General features: G+C 50.0%; 1 protein-coding gene across 2 annotated transcripts in view; it reads left to right on the forward strand.

Moving 5' to 3' along the window:
- The first annotated feature begins 5,129 nt into the window (after positions 1-5,129).
- Positions 5,130-13,723, forward strand: part of Bcl7a (BAF chromatin remodeling complex subunit BCL7A) — a 28,007-nt gene continuing 19,413 nt past the window's right edge. The window contains exons 1-3 of one of the 2 annotated variants that reach the window (XM_029477679.2): positions 5,130-5,437; positions 5,842-5,937; positions 12,821-12,902. In XM_029477679.2, coding sequence (XP_029333539.1) covers positions 5,846-5,937; positions 12,821-12,902 — 174 coding nt within the window. In that variant the 5' untranslated portion in view covers positions 5,130-5,437; positions 5,842-5,845. Of the gene's footprint in view, positions 5,438-5,653; positions 5,938-12,820; positions 12,903-13,723 lie in introns of those variants that run through there. The other variant, XM_021162704.2, reaches the window with a different exon arrangement.

Genomic DNA, 13,723 nt, shown 5'->3' on the forward strand with positions numbered 1-13,723 from the left:
ACAGGAGCATTTAACTTCTGTCCCCTGGGTGGGGCTTCATGACGCCAGCCATCATTTGGGTCCTGTATTTAGCCAATGCTTGCTGGTACACACAAGCACTTGAACAAAGCAAAACTGTGTTTCATCTTCTCAAGAACCTCATAAGGTCTGTAAGGTGTATCTTCATTTTAAAGATAAGGCTCGGAGTTCTAAAGATGTTTGGCACTGATAACATGACAAATGTTCGTTATCCTGAGACCATCTTGCACTCTTAACTTGTCTGGGATGCTAATGTTTGTGGAGAACTTGACTTGGAGCTTTCCTGATCCATAGTTAGACTAACAACCCCTCAACCTGAAAGCTTCAAAATAGCCAAGAAGAGGATCCAGGCATGGTGATACATTGTAGAGGTGAATTAGTTAAGCCACTTTGGCACCAGGTAGATTGCTTGCCCGGCTACACCCACCCAAGAGCTCTCTGGATTCCCACAGCTAGCAAACACTCCCCTCCAATATTCCTGAGTTAACATCTTTAAAAATCTATATTTCATCTCTGCAACCCCACACCCAATTGGGAAAGTGGCCCCTAGGGCCATTTTCCTGGATTCTTACATGCCACTGGACCTTTAAGTTTCATCTTTCTGTTTCCTTGTCGGAGCAATCTAAAAGTCACGCCCCATCTCCCTGCCCAACTATTGACTGTACAGCAATTCTTTATTATCAATAGAAACCAGCAGGGGTGGGGTGGGGTGCAGGGACCCTCAGGTCTGGAAGTGAGACTTTTGGGAGCTGATATAAGACAAAGCATTAGTACCAGTCCCCAGTAGTACATAAGTGTCATCCCAGGACTCAATAGTCATTACAAGTTTGAGCCCAGCCTGAGTTATATAGTGAGTCCCGTTTATAAAGAGAAAAACAAAAATAAAACTAAGCAAGTATCTGAGGGTTAGCAAGGTGGCTCAGCTAGGAATGCTACCTGTTGCCAAGCTTGACAAACCTGACGACCTGAGTTTGATGTCCAGCACCCATGTAGTAGTATAAGAGAACCAACATGGTATGTGGGAATCCCCCGATAAATAAATAATTTAAAATTTAGAAGAAAGTATTTGGAAACATCTTAAAGGCAAGACAAGATATCAATTAGGTCAGTGGTTCTCAACCTGTAGGTCAAGACCCTTTTGGGAGTAGAACGACCCTTTCACAGGGGCCACCTAAGACCATCAGAAAGCAGATGCTCATATTACTATTCGTAACAGTAGCAAAATTACAGTTACAAAGTAGCAATAGAAATAATTTTATGGTTTGAGGTCACCACAACAGGAGTGACTGCATGGAAGATCACAGGCAGCCTTAGGAAGGCTAAAACTACTGAGGTATATGGACCGGAACTATTGTGACTGGAGCTCCAGCAGGGACTCGGACTTCTTATACTGCGGTCCCTCCTAGCTTTGACATGTTTCCTTTTGATTTAGAAACTACTAGTTTCTATAACCAAGCCCACATAGACTTTACATATTTAATACAGTGCTACCCCTGTATAAATGGGAAAAAACAACTTTAATGTGTCTATACCAATATGGCTGTTCATTTCTGTCATGCCAACTCAGCAGTAAATAAGAATACTGTCTTAGTCAGGGTTTCTGTTCCTGCACAGACATCAGGACCAAGAAGCAAGTTGGGGAGGAAAGGGTTTATTCAGTTTACACTTCCACATTGCTGATCATCACTAAAGGAAGTCAGGACTGGGACTCAAGCAGGTCAGAAAGCAGGAGCTGATGCAGAGGTTATGGAGGGATGTTCTTTACTGGCTTGCTTTCCCTGGCTTGTTCAGCTGCTCTCTTATAGAACCCAATACTACCAGCCCAGGGATGGTCCCACCCACAAGGGGCCTTTCCCCCTTGATCACTAATTGAGAAAATGCCTTAGAGTTGGATCTCATGGAGGCATTTCCTCAACTGAAGCTCCTCTCTCTGTGATAACTCCAGCTGTGTCAAGTTGACACAAAGCTAGCCAGTACAAATACTTTTTTCTCAAGTTGGTAGCACAGCTAAAAATTCCCCAAAATTCAAATTCAATATCTATATAGCTATATATATCTCACATATAATATATGATATATGTGAGATATATAATATATGTGATATATAATATGTATATATATATATATATATATATATATATGAGCATGTATTAATAGTAGTAACAGCCTTTTCAGGATCTGTAGTCATTTGTATAAAATAGAGTCATCTAGCACACTTCATTAAAAAAAAAAAAAAAAAGCAAGATCCTAACTAATAGCACAGTTCTGTTTCTGTTGTGGTAGCTTCAGCATGTGTGAACTTGACTATGAATGAAAATTAAACCTGAGCCCTACCGAGTGTGGCAGCTCATGCTTGCAATTCTAGTGAAGGTGCAAGGGTCAGGAGTTCAAGGCTATCCTCAGCTACTTAGTGAGTTTAAGGCTAGCCTGAGCTATATGAGGCCCCATAGGAGGGAAAGAGGAGGACTAAGAAGGGGGGGGAGGAGGGGAGAAGAAGAAATAATACAGTGTCTGACCTAGTCAAAGAGAGCGAGGCATAGAACAAGGAAATATGACACTGTGAACAAGACCCAGCAAAAAACATTAGTCATCAGACACAGTCTATAAAACAGCTGAGTTCTGTTGAAAGAAAGAAGCTTAAAAATATCTGCTGGGAGGGGGGTGTATAAAAATGACATCCTAGATTTATAAAGAACATTTGTAGTAAGCTTTATGGTTTAATCAGGGATCAAAAATATAATACCTTCAGGGGATAGACAGCAAACAGAAGGCGGGTAGTTTTCATGGAGCGATCGGGTTGTCACCTGAGCGGCTTGAAAGGCAAGGGCTGCTTTGCAGAACTCTGGCTGGGTCTAATGAATTTGGATTCCTTTTCATAATAGTCAAACTCAGGTAACATCACATCGACCATTATAAATACTTTTCTCCCTTATGTGTGTGTAGTCTGCATGTGTGTATGCACGTTTGTATGCGAGGTGTGGGTGCAGGTGTACCTGGGACGGCATGCATGTCCAGGGCAATCCATGCCTGGAATCATCCTCTGTCTGGCTTATTTACTGAGGCAGACTGGCTCAATCAATTCCAGAGCTTGTAGTATGGCTAATCTCACTAGTCAGCTTGTTCTGAAGAATCGTTTGTCTCTGCCTTAAAGATTTATTTATTCATTTTATGTATGTGAGTACACTGTAGCTGTCTTCAGACACACCAGGAGAGGGCATCAGATCCCATTACAGATGGTTGTGAGCCACCATGTGGTTGCTGGGATTTGAACTCAGGACCTCTGGAAGAGGAGTCAGTGCTCTCAACCACTGAGCCATCTCTCCAGCCCTGTCTCTGCCTTTTAAGACTTTGGAATTACAGGCCAGTTGCCATGTCCACCAAAAATTTCCTTGAGCCCTGGGGATCTTTGTGCTTCTGTGGCAAGTGACTAACCACTGAGCCATGTGCCTGGCTCATTATAGCCATTTTAAAGTACAATGTTCAGTGTCATGGGACATACATCTCTACATAGGTCCAGAAAACTTTATTACAAAAACAAAACAACAACAAAAAAAACCCCACTGGCCATCATTCCCTGCCCCCTGCCCCAGCTCCTGCCTAGTCTAGGAAACTCCTGTAAGTGGGGTCATACAATCTTTGTCCTTGTATGCCTACATCTTTCTACTTAGCATGCTTTCACACATTTTTAGAGGTATTGGTATTGCTTTTATCACGGATGAGTAATACCACTGAAAAGACATCTGTTCATCAATTGGGATTTGGATTTTCAGTATTCTTACATTTCATTTAGGGTGTGTGTATGTGTGTATGAGTGTGCGTGTGGTATGTAAACATGTGCTGATCCGAGGACAACTTTCACGGGTTCTGTTTTCCACAGCGTGAGTTCTGAGACCTGAACTCGTGCCTGCAGGCTTGGCAGCAAACACATTTACTAAGACATCTTGCAGACCAGATATTTGGACTTTTGATATATCTTAAACACACACACACATATACATATATACACATATATTCTATGTGGGAATTGTGATATAGCACTTGCCTAGCATGCACAATTTCTGCACTAAACAAAAATGAATTCTCTGGGGTCCAAGCACATATCTGATGATCAGATACAGAGGGTCAAATGCATGAGACTTCGGATTTATGGCACATTTTTCAATCCATCACAGAACGGTTCTTTGACATATTTGTGGGGTGTGTTGTTTTGTTTTGAGACAGGGTTTTCTTTTTGTGACACTGGCTGTCCTAGAACTCACTACTATGTAGGCCAGACTGGCTTTGAGTCTTGAATACATAGAAATCGGCCTGCTTCTGCTTCCCAAGTGCTGGGATTAAAGGTGTGTACCACTACTGCCTGGCTCTATTGTTTTGTTGTTGTTGGTTTTTTGCTTTTGTTTGTTTTGGTTTGGGTTGTTTTTATTTTGTTTTGTTTTAAGACAGGGTCTCACTATGTAGTCCTGGAACTACCTACATAAACCAGGTTGGTCTTGAACCACAGATCTCTGCTTGCTTCTGCCTGGAATTAAAGGAGTGGGCTACCAAGTCTGGTTGTTATTCTTATTTTAAATTTTTTGCTTTAGGACCGTGCATTTAAAGTGGTTAAAAGAAGCCTGGGGGAAAATTCCCCAGATTCTCACACCCATTTCTCCACTAGCTCCCTCTACCAAACCCCTGCAACACCCCCATACTTCAGGGGGAGATGCTTGGTACTAGAATCATGGCAGTCACAGAGAAGGTCACTGCTGCAACCTTCAATAACTCCTTGACTCAGTTTGTCCATCCTGTGAAATGACTGATGTTGTGCTAGTTCCTCTCCAGGTAGCAGCTCGCTCACTTCAGGTCATCTCTTTTCCCAGCATTCACGTGGACAAGCATTCGCTCTGGTCCAGTCTGTGTAGCCGCAACTGCACACCCACCTGTCCCTATACTGGGTGATCACGGTAGATTCTGTCACCCAGCTCTGTCCTAGGGTAGGGAGACGGCCTCTCAAAAGTCCTTCTGTGTTGAGCCAGTCCAGTTTACCTGCTGCTCCGGGTCATTACACTGCACTTCTACCAGGAGCCGTTTAAGATTAAATTGTCATTTTCGGTCAAACCCCAGGGAGGTTGATCCGTGACTGGGACAACTTATCTCTAAGGGAAAGAAAGCCCAGAGACAATGTCAATTGCCACCAGGCTCGGGCACCTTTCCTACGACTCTAGTTTAAGCATGGGGAGGCGACGTTCTAGCTCGCACATTTTAACAGGGCAGCTGGCCAGAGACCGGCGCCTCAACTCTTTCTAAGATCACCTCGCGTCCCGAACCGCCGCCTCCAACTCTTGAGAACTCAAACGCCCGACAAGAAACTTGCACGATCGCGCCCGCGGCCACCAACCCGAGCCAGAGCACCCACGGCCTGCAGTCTGCCATCCCCAGGGTGTGTGTCTTGGGGGGGAGGGGAGGGGCCCCCCATCGCACCTGCGGCCTCTGGGTGAGTCCTGGCGCGGGCCCGTCCCGCGTACTGGGAGGTCGGGGTCACCCGGGAGAGCTTTCCCAGGGTGAGGTCCCCGAGGCTCCCCGGGGAGGGCGGCGGCACCCGGAGGCCGCACTGCTGGCGGCCGCGCCGCTCCCCCTCGCTCTGTGCAGCTGCCGCCCCGGCGCTTGCGCACTGGGCCCCGGGCGCGCGGCGGCACCAGGCTTTGTGTGTGCGCGTATGTGTGTGAGTGTGTGTCTGTGCGCGAGTGAGAGAGCGGGCGAGTGTGGCGAGCAGGACCCGGCGGGCGCGCTCCCCCAGCCTCCCTCTCTCTCTCTCTCTTTCCTCTCTCTCTCCCTCCCCGCCAGAACCATGTCGGGCAGGTCGGTTCGAGCCGAGACCAGGAGCCGGGCCAAAGATGATATCAAGAGGGTCATGGCGGCTATCGAGAAAGTGCGCAAATGGTAAGCCGAGGCGCCTGCTCGCTCTCTCGCTCGCCCCGGCTCGCTGCACCGCGTCGCGGCCGCCAGCAAGCCCGGACCCAGCGCGCAGAGCGGCGGGGCGCAGCGGCCCCGGGCCCGGAGTTGGCGAGGGCGCGCGGCCGGGGTCACCTGCGCCCCGCGGGGGCTGCGTCCGCTGCCCAGGTGTGCTTGGCACCGGTCACCCACCTGGCGCGGCGGCGGCGACAGCGGCGGCGGCGGCAGGAGCCCGGAGCTCGGCTCTTGGGAGAGGGGGGTTCGCAGCCGGCCCCAGAAGCCATTTCGTTTTTTTGTGCAAGTCACATGAAAGCGGCTTCCCGCGCGCCGGGGCCGTGATGCCGGCGGCGGCGGGCAGAGCGCGAGCTCCATTGTGCAGCGCGGAGCGGGCCGCCGTCTCCTCCCGGGGCGGCGCGGCGCCGGTGTCCCCCCCCCCCCCCCAACACACACACACACATACACACACATACACACATCCTACGCCCCGACCCGCCCGCAGCTCCCCGCCTCCCAGGCCTCGGCGCCCTCCAGTCTGCGGAGTTTGCAGAGCGCGAGCCGTTTAAATTTAGCGCTTTGGGCAGCCTGGAGCGAGGGCTCCGGGCGAGGAAGGAAGATGGGGGCGAGCGCTAGGAAGGCGGTGGCGCGGCCGGGGCGCTGGGCACCCACGGCTCCCACGCGCTCCGCGCGGCACCAGAAGCTCGGGGAGCGCGATGTTTGCAGCCAGAAGCCAAGTCCTGGGCCGTGTCTTGCCTCCTTCTTGCTGGAGCTGGTGTTTGTTTTGCGGAGAGAACGAGCGACCGTTGTTTTTGTTCTCTGCACTGGGGGAGGAGGAGACCGCGAGATTCGGTGTGGGCCGTGCGTGTTTTTCAAGCTCAAATTAGATCGTGCCCGGCGTGGCCTCGTTATAATTAGTAGGATGGAACATTTTCTCGGCCCTCGTCGGGATCTGACACCGAGGCCGCCCCTGAGGCCAGGCCTGAGGCGCCAGTAGTCCACCACCAGGTTGGGTCAGACTTGTTGAAAACTCCCTGCTCCCTGATTTTAACTTTATTACGGGTTTTTTCCCACGGCTTCATCTGGGTCCGAGAGGGAGAGGAGCAGCTGCGAGGGTGTCTCCAAGTGTCAGCAGCCGCTGGCTGGATCTGTCCTTTATAGGAACTGGCCAGGCTCCACAGCAGGCTGTTTTTTTCTTCTTTTTTTTTTGGGGGGGGGGTGTCATTTCTTGAGTAACGCCTCTGTTGTTGTCCTTTTTTTTTTTTTAAACACTACTGGGGAGCCTGTCTCCGGTTTGATGGTGTCACAAGTTAGCTGTCCTTTCAGAGTGAAACCCAACAAAAAAGGCAACGAGAAAAATCAATAAAGTCCACGTGCTCCCGGGCCTCCTATGGAAAAGGCTGTCTGCGGATGGCCGGATGCCCGCCGTGGGCTGGGTTTGGCTCCAATGGGACAAAGAATTTTCACAACCGTGAGAAGGGGAGGCTTTCCAAAGTTGAGATCCAAGTCCTGGGTGCCGGGGAGCTCCCCCGCTGAGCAGGGCGACCAGTGCCCAACTGCAGCCATTTAAAAATGGCAGAAACAGCTGCAGGCCAAAACACAGGAAAACCAGCACCTTGGCCCCTCTCCTGTGGGACTCTCAAGGGAAGGCTGGGGTGGCACCCCTCCCCGGCCTCAGTCCCCGGTGCAAAGAAAGGACTGATAGCAGGGCAAGAGTCCCTTCTGTCTGTCACCCGCCTGGAGGGTAGAAAGGGGCCGGTGTAAGCTCCCTTTCTGGTCCTGGAGCCGTGACAGCTGCGGCTGGGTCTGCCAGCTGCTCTGCTGGGCGGGCAGATGGAGGGTTGGGGCTTTCCACCCTGCGGGCCCCAGAGCAGCAGGCCTGGAGGCTTCCATGCTAGTGGGTTCACAGCCTGCCAAGCCTGGGAGTGCAGGGGGGGATGTGGCCGCTTTCTACCCTATGTTCTTTTGGGAGAAATAAGTATATCATGACGCCTAAAGACTCCAGGCCTTTTGGGATCTCCTGCATGAGTTTCTACTTCACTTCCTAGCAGTGACCTTGGGCAAAATAAACTCAGTTCCTTGACCCTGTCAACTAGGGGACTTGGGGGGCCCCCTCCCCTTCCAGAGCTGTTGAGGACTGGCTAGTCCAGTAGAGTCACTGGAGTACACAGGGGCCCTTATGTAAGGTGGACTTTGTAGAAATTTTGATTTGCTTCCCTCCCCATCTTAAACAGAAACGGAGGGGTCTTCCTTGAGTCGTTGAATCTGGTCTGGCCCTGTCTATAACAGCAGTCTTATAATCAACCCCTGAAGGCTTTGGGGGTTGTTTATTAACTGTGGGCACCAACCATGCATTTCACCACTGGCTAGGACATGGGGCTGCCAGAAATGAAAATGAAAAAAACACAGAACATCCAGGTAAATTTGAATTTCAGATAAATAACAAAGTGATTTTTAAAAAAATAAACCTTTCCCCCTGGGTGTGTGCCTATAACCTTTACACTTGTAAGATAGAGGCAGGAGAACCAGGCGTTCAAGGCTAGCCTCAGCTACATACTGAGCTCAAGGCTAGCCTGATCTACATTTAAGCTTGTCTCAAAAATAATAAATAAAAAAATAAAATGAATGCACAGGGCTCTGGGTTTTGTCCTTAGACTGTACACACACACAACACACACACACCCCTTTATGTAAGTAGTATATCCCATGAAATATTTGAGACACATACCAAAAAGTTATCCATTTATCTGAAATATTCAAAATCAGTGAGGAACTCTGTATTTTATGTAGAGGAGCGCTAAGGTGTCTGGTATTCCATCCAGCCTAAAAGCCCAGGGAGGTTTTTTTTTTTTATACCCCTACCCTTCCTCTGCCCTGCAGAAGAAACCAGCGTGAGCTGCGCACTGCCCCACCCACAGCTTGCCGCTTCCATTCTTTCCCCTTCTGCCTGGTGTCCCAGCAGAGCAGGTTGGTGGGGGTGTGAGGTAGTCAGAAGATGGCTGAGGGAGAACAAGATGGTAGGTCCCTTTTTGGGTCAGGCTTGGGAGGCCCAGTGGGAGGGAAAAAGACAAAGGGAGGTCAGAGCTTCACAGTAGACACCCATCTAGGACCTGTCAGCTCTTGGTCCAAGAAGTCCTTTAGCAACTTGACATAAGCACAGAATGGCTAGTTTGGGGGTGGGGGTGGGGCTTTCTACCCATCCTTGAGAAGTGCCCTCTGAGGGGGACCCAGACCTGATTAGGATGAGGACAGGTCTCCCAAGGTGACAATGACTAGCCCTGTAGTGAATATATAAAGGGATTGAGAGCTCTTTGGAGTCAGCCAGCAACCCCACCCCCACCCCACCCCCCGCCCTGGACTCATCAGACCTAGACCCAGTAGGCGCTGGAAAACCACCTTGACCTTGAGAATCTGAGATGGACTCTGGAATTTACATAAGAGCCCGAGCTGGGCAAGCACTTTGGAGCTATATTCTTACATCCGGGACTCCATGTCATCCTTTTATCTCAGGAACACAAGGCAGAGGAGGTACAGAAGCCAGGCTAGTTGCTGTGGAAGCAAGAGGACTCAGGCTCTGTGCAGAGTCGTTCAGTGTCTAGGTTGAGGTGCGACTTGGTGGTCAAAGCAAATGCCTCTATGTGGTACGAGATGGGGGCTGGGAGGGAGCCAGTGTTTGTCATCTGGAGCAAGCTGTGGCTCCCAGGAGGACTGTGGGCTGCAGATCATGTTTTGAGAGTAGCCAAAAATCTGGATCCTTATGGTTTTCTCTCTCTCCTTCTACTTTGGCAATTGAGTCAACTTGTATAGCCTGGGCTGTCCTGGAACTCACTCTGTTGACCAAGCTGGCCTTGAACTCAGAAATCTGCCTGCCTCTGCCTCCCAAGTGCTGGGGATTAAAGGCGTGCACCATCATAGCCTGGCTTGAATCCACTTTTTAAAAGTACCATGAGGGTAAACAAGACATGCCTGTTGGCCCCTTGCTGGCCGCCCTTGCTGTAAGATGATGGGAGCTGTCTAGTCCCTTCACCATGGGAGCAGCCAGCTCTGTGTGCTCCCCCATCGTGGGCTGCAACACTTGGAGGAGATCTGAGCTGCTGCCCTGAGCCAGAGCCTTTGTGAGAGCCAAGTCCCAGGTCAGAGGTCAACCCCAAGGTCAGGTTCAGTGTTTGAAGGTTCTATTACCTTTTTTGTTGTTGTTGTTGTTTATTTTGGTTTATTTTGTGTGTGTGCACGTATGGGGAGGGAGCACACTCACAGGTGTTAGGATGCAGGTGTGGAGGTTAGAAGACAACTTGTGACCACGTCAGTTCTGAGCATCTAACTCAGGCCATCCAGTGCCTCTACCCACCACCTACTGAGCCATCTCACCAGACCCTGTTGCTGTTGTTGTTATTATTATTATTAATCTCATTGTGTAGTTTAGAGCCACACCTGGGACCTAGAGTTAACAATCCTGCCTAAGTCTCCGAGGGTACAGGAATCTCAGGATCTCGGGGTACTAGAATGATGTACTGTGACCCCTCAGCTCTCAAGGTCAAGTTCATAACGCTTGCCTCTGCTCCCAAGCCCTCCCCCGTCAGTGTCCATACCTAGTAATAGTGCTTTGTACTCCAGTGAGGAGGTCATTGGCTGGGGAAGAAGGAGCCAGTGTATATTTGGTAGCCCCTTAATGCCTGATAACTTCAGACATTCACCTCTGTTCCTGTCACCTTGGAAGGCCCAAAGCTCTGGCATGCTTTCTAGCCTGAACTGTGGCCTTTATGTTACAAGTTAATTACTTAAATTATTATTATTAATAATAATAACACACTCAGATTTTTTACGTGGTTGATTTAATTGGGCTCAGACTAAGGAAGCTAGTCAGAACCTTGTTCGTACATTTTTTTTTAAAAGATTTATTTATTTTTATTTTATTTTATTTTTAGGTTTTTTGAGACAGGGTTTCTCTGTGTAGCCCTGGCTGTCCCGGAACTCACTTTGTAGGCCAGGCTGGCCTAGAACTCAGAAATCCGACTGCCTCTGCCTCCCAAGTGCTGGGATTAAAGGTGTGCACCACCACGCCTGGCTGATTTATTTATTATTATATTTAAGTACACTGTAGCTGTCTTCAGACACACCAGAAGAGGGCGTCAGATCTCATTATGAGTAGTTGTGAGCCACCATGTGGTTGCTGGGATTTGAACTTGGGACCTTCGGAAGAGTGCTCTTAACCACTGAGCCATCTCTCCAGCCCTTGTTGGTATATATTGAGTGACTTTTGGCTGTTTAGGTTTTAAAAGTTTCTGGACTGCTTCTTTTCTCCTCCTCTCTTGTCCTTTTACTAATCTCAGAGAAGGGTTGTATAGCTCGGCCTCTAGGACACATGGGGCATCAGGATTGTGTCTCTACCTGTCACTGAGGTCATTCCTGGTAATAACTTTGTCCTCCAAGTACCTTCTGAGTATCCTGAGTGGAGAGTAAAAGCTTGGGCCTGTGGCTTGTGCACTCGCTTGCTCTGCCTCCAGGAGGCAGGAGAGGGATGGAAGAGAGACAGACATCTGTCTTCACTTCAAGCTTCCCCTGCTAAAAGGAGCAAGGGAGGGGCCTTTGGAAAGCAGGCCATGCCACTGAGGGTTTGGATTCTCACTGTGGGGTTCTGAGTTCACCTCCTCAGGTCTCACTTCTTTGATCTGTCTGGTGGAGAAGGTGACGTCTGCTGCCACAGACGGTCATGTAAACATGAGAGTATATGGGCCTGGTGCTTGGCACGTGGCACATGGAACTACACATGGTCGGTCTCCTTTAACAGTGCGAGCCAGGGTGTCAGTGATAACGGGATCATGGAGACCTGAGTGGCAGTTGGTGGATGGGAAGTATATGGTTTGGTTATGGTTGTCTTTGAGTATGTTTGCCTTTGCTTCTCCCCCACACCCCCACCCTGAAAGGCTCAGTGGCGACATGGCAGAGACTATAGTGTATCACAGTATAAATGAGGGGAAGTCCATAGGTTAAGTTTGGGTGGAGAAGCCAAGGTCCTCATAACTGTAGTCCTAGGTAGCAGTGGGACTGCTGTATTGAATTGAGATTGCAGCCCTGCCTCTCCCGCTCTGGCTTCCCAAATCAGCTGGGTTACTTGCTAAACTCAGTAAGACTTGAGGCTGCCTCCCTAAGATGGCCAAGTTGGAGCCTAGACTGTTGGGGTTCAAACCCCAGCCCTGCCCCTGTGTGTTCACCCCTCTCCGGGTACGTGGCCTCTAAATATCTAGAGCGAGAAATGGTACCATATAACCGAAGTTGGTGGCCATAGTAATAGTCTAGAAAGTGGCTGTGGCTTGGGGAGGGCATAATTATTATCCTTGATGAAGCCGTTCGCCCCCTTTCCTTCTCAACGCTTGTATTTTTCTCCTCCTCATCTGCAAGCCTGTCTCTCTCAACTGGGCACTTGGCTTCTGTCCTGTGGGAGTTTAGAGACCAGGGGTTCATGAGACCAGGGGTCCATGCAGAGCCTTGCCTGAAGGACAGGTACAAGGAATTGTCCTCACAAGACCAGGCTCAGCCTACTTCTCAGCACCCAGCCCACCCAACCCCCCCCACCCCCATGCCCATGAACTGTTCCGAAGGGGAGCTGCCAGGAAGGTCGGGTCCTTGCTTGCTTTCTGGATCCCAGAAGGGTGGGGAGCACGAATCTTACGTTAGCCAAGTGACTTTCCCAGGGGCCTCGGTCAGTCGGCAAGGACAGAGCTGGGATTCCAGCCATATCTGCGTGATCAAAGCTTGTTGTCTTAGCCCCAGGGCTACGCAGTCATCACTTTGTAGCTGTGACCTCTGCCACCCTCTCCCCTTAAGCAGAGTCCTATACAAAGCCCCCTGGTTATGGGCTCTTCCTCATTCCCTACAGGGAGAAGAAATGGGTGACCGTTGGCGATACATCCCTACGAATCTACAAGTGGGTCCCTGTGACGGAGCCAAAGGTTGATGATGTGAGTATGTAGGGCGGTTGTGTCCTCATTTCCTCCCCAGGGTAGCCTCCCCACTACAGGGAGAAAGGCTCTGTTGCCGACCACTGGCCTGGGGACCTGAGGCCAAATTGCTCAGAAAGCACAGAGCCCAGCTGAGACCTAGAAAGGCCACTGGACCTGTGTCCTCATCCCTCTATAATTTTTCCCCAGAACCTGACCCTCTGTGATAAGAGCCTCACAGTCAGCCAGTGGAGACATGCTGAGGCTTACTCTCCTTAGAACCCTGCGTACTATGGTGTGGGCACAGGCAGCGTTGTGCCCAGTGATACCAAGCCTCCGCCTTCCCTATGGCCCCATTCCTGAGCCACCATCCATCTGCCAGGTCCTGTGCCCATGCTTCATAGAATCATTTACCTACTCCTATCCTTTAAAATCTCTTTACTGGGGAAAGACAAGGTCGCTGAGAGGTACAGCCACTTCCCCGCCAAGTCATGCGACTGGGACTCATAAGTCTTTCTGCTTTGGAAAGGCATGTGTTCTCTGTTCCCGGAGAGTCTGGTATGGGGATACCTGCACCATTCCTGAGGGGGGATCTAGGATGGTTAAGGGAGACAGCTGGGACCAAGCTGACCATAGTGGCCAGAGCGGGCTATGGTGACCATGCTGTGTTCTGAAGAAGGATGCTTGAGAAACAGCCAACCCATTTTCCATCTAGAGGCCTTTGCACTACCGGATCCTCTCTCTCCCTGCCCCTGCCCCTGCCCAGGTTACCCCAGCTGCTTCTGGGAGCAACATGGCCATGATGAAAAAGTTTTGGTATAGGGCAGCAGCTTTCTCAGGGA

Source organism: Mus caroli, unplaced genomic scaffold, assembly GCF_978045245.1.
Source record: "Mus caroli unplaced genomic scaffold, Mus_caroli_1 scaffold_4, whole genome shotgun sequence".
In the NCBI taxonomy this organism is placed as follows: Eukaryota; Metazoa; Chordata; class Mammalia; order Rodentia; family Muridae; genus Mus; species Mus caroli.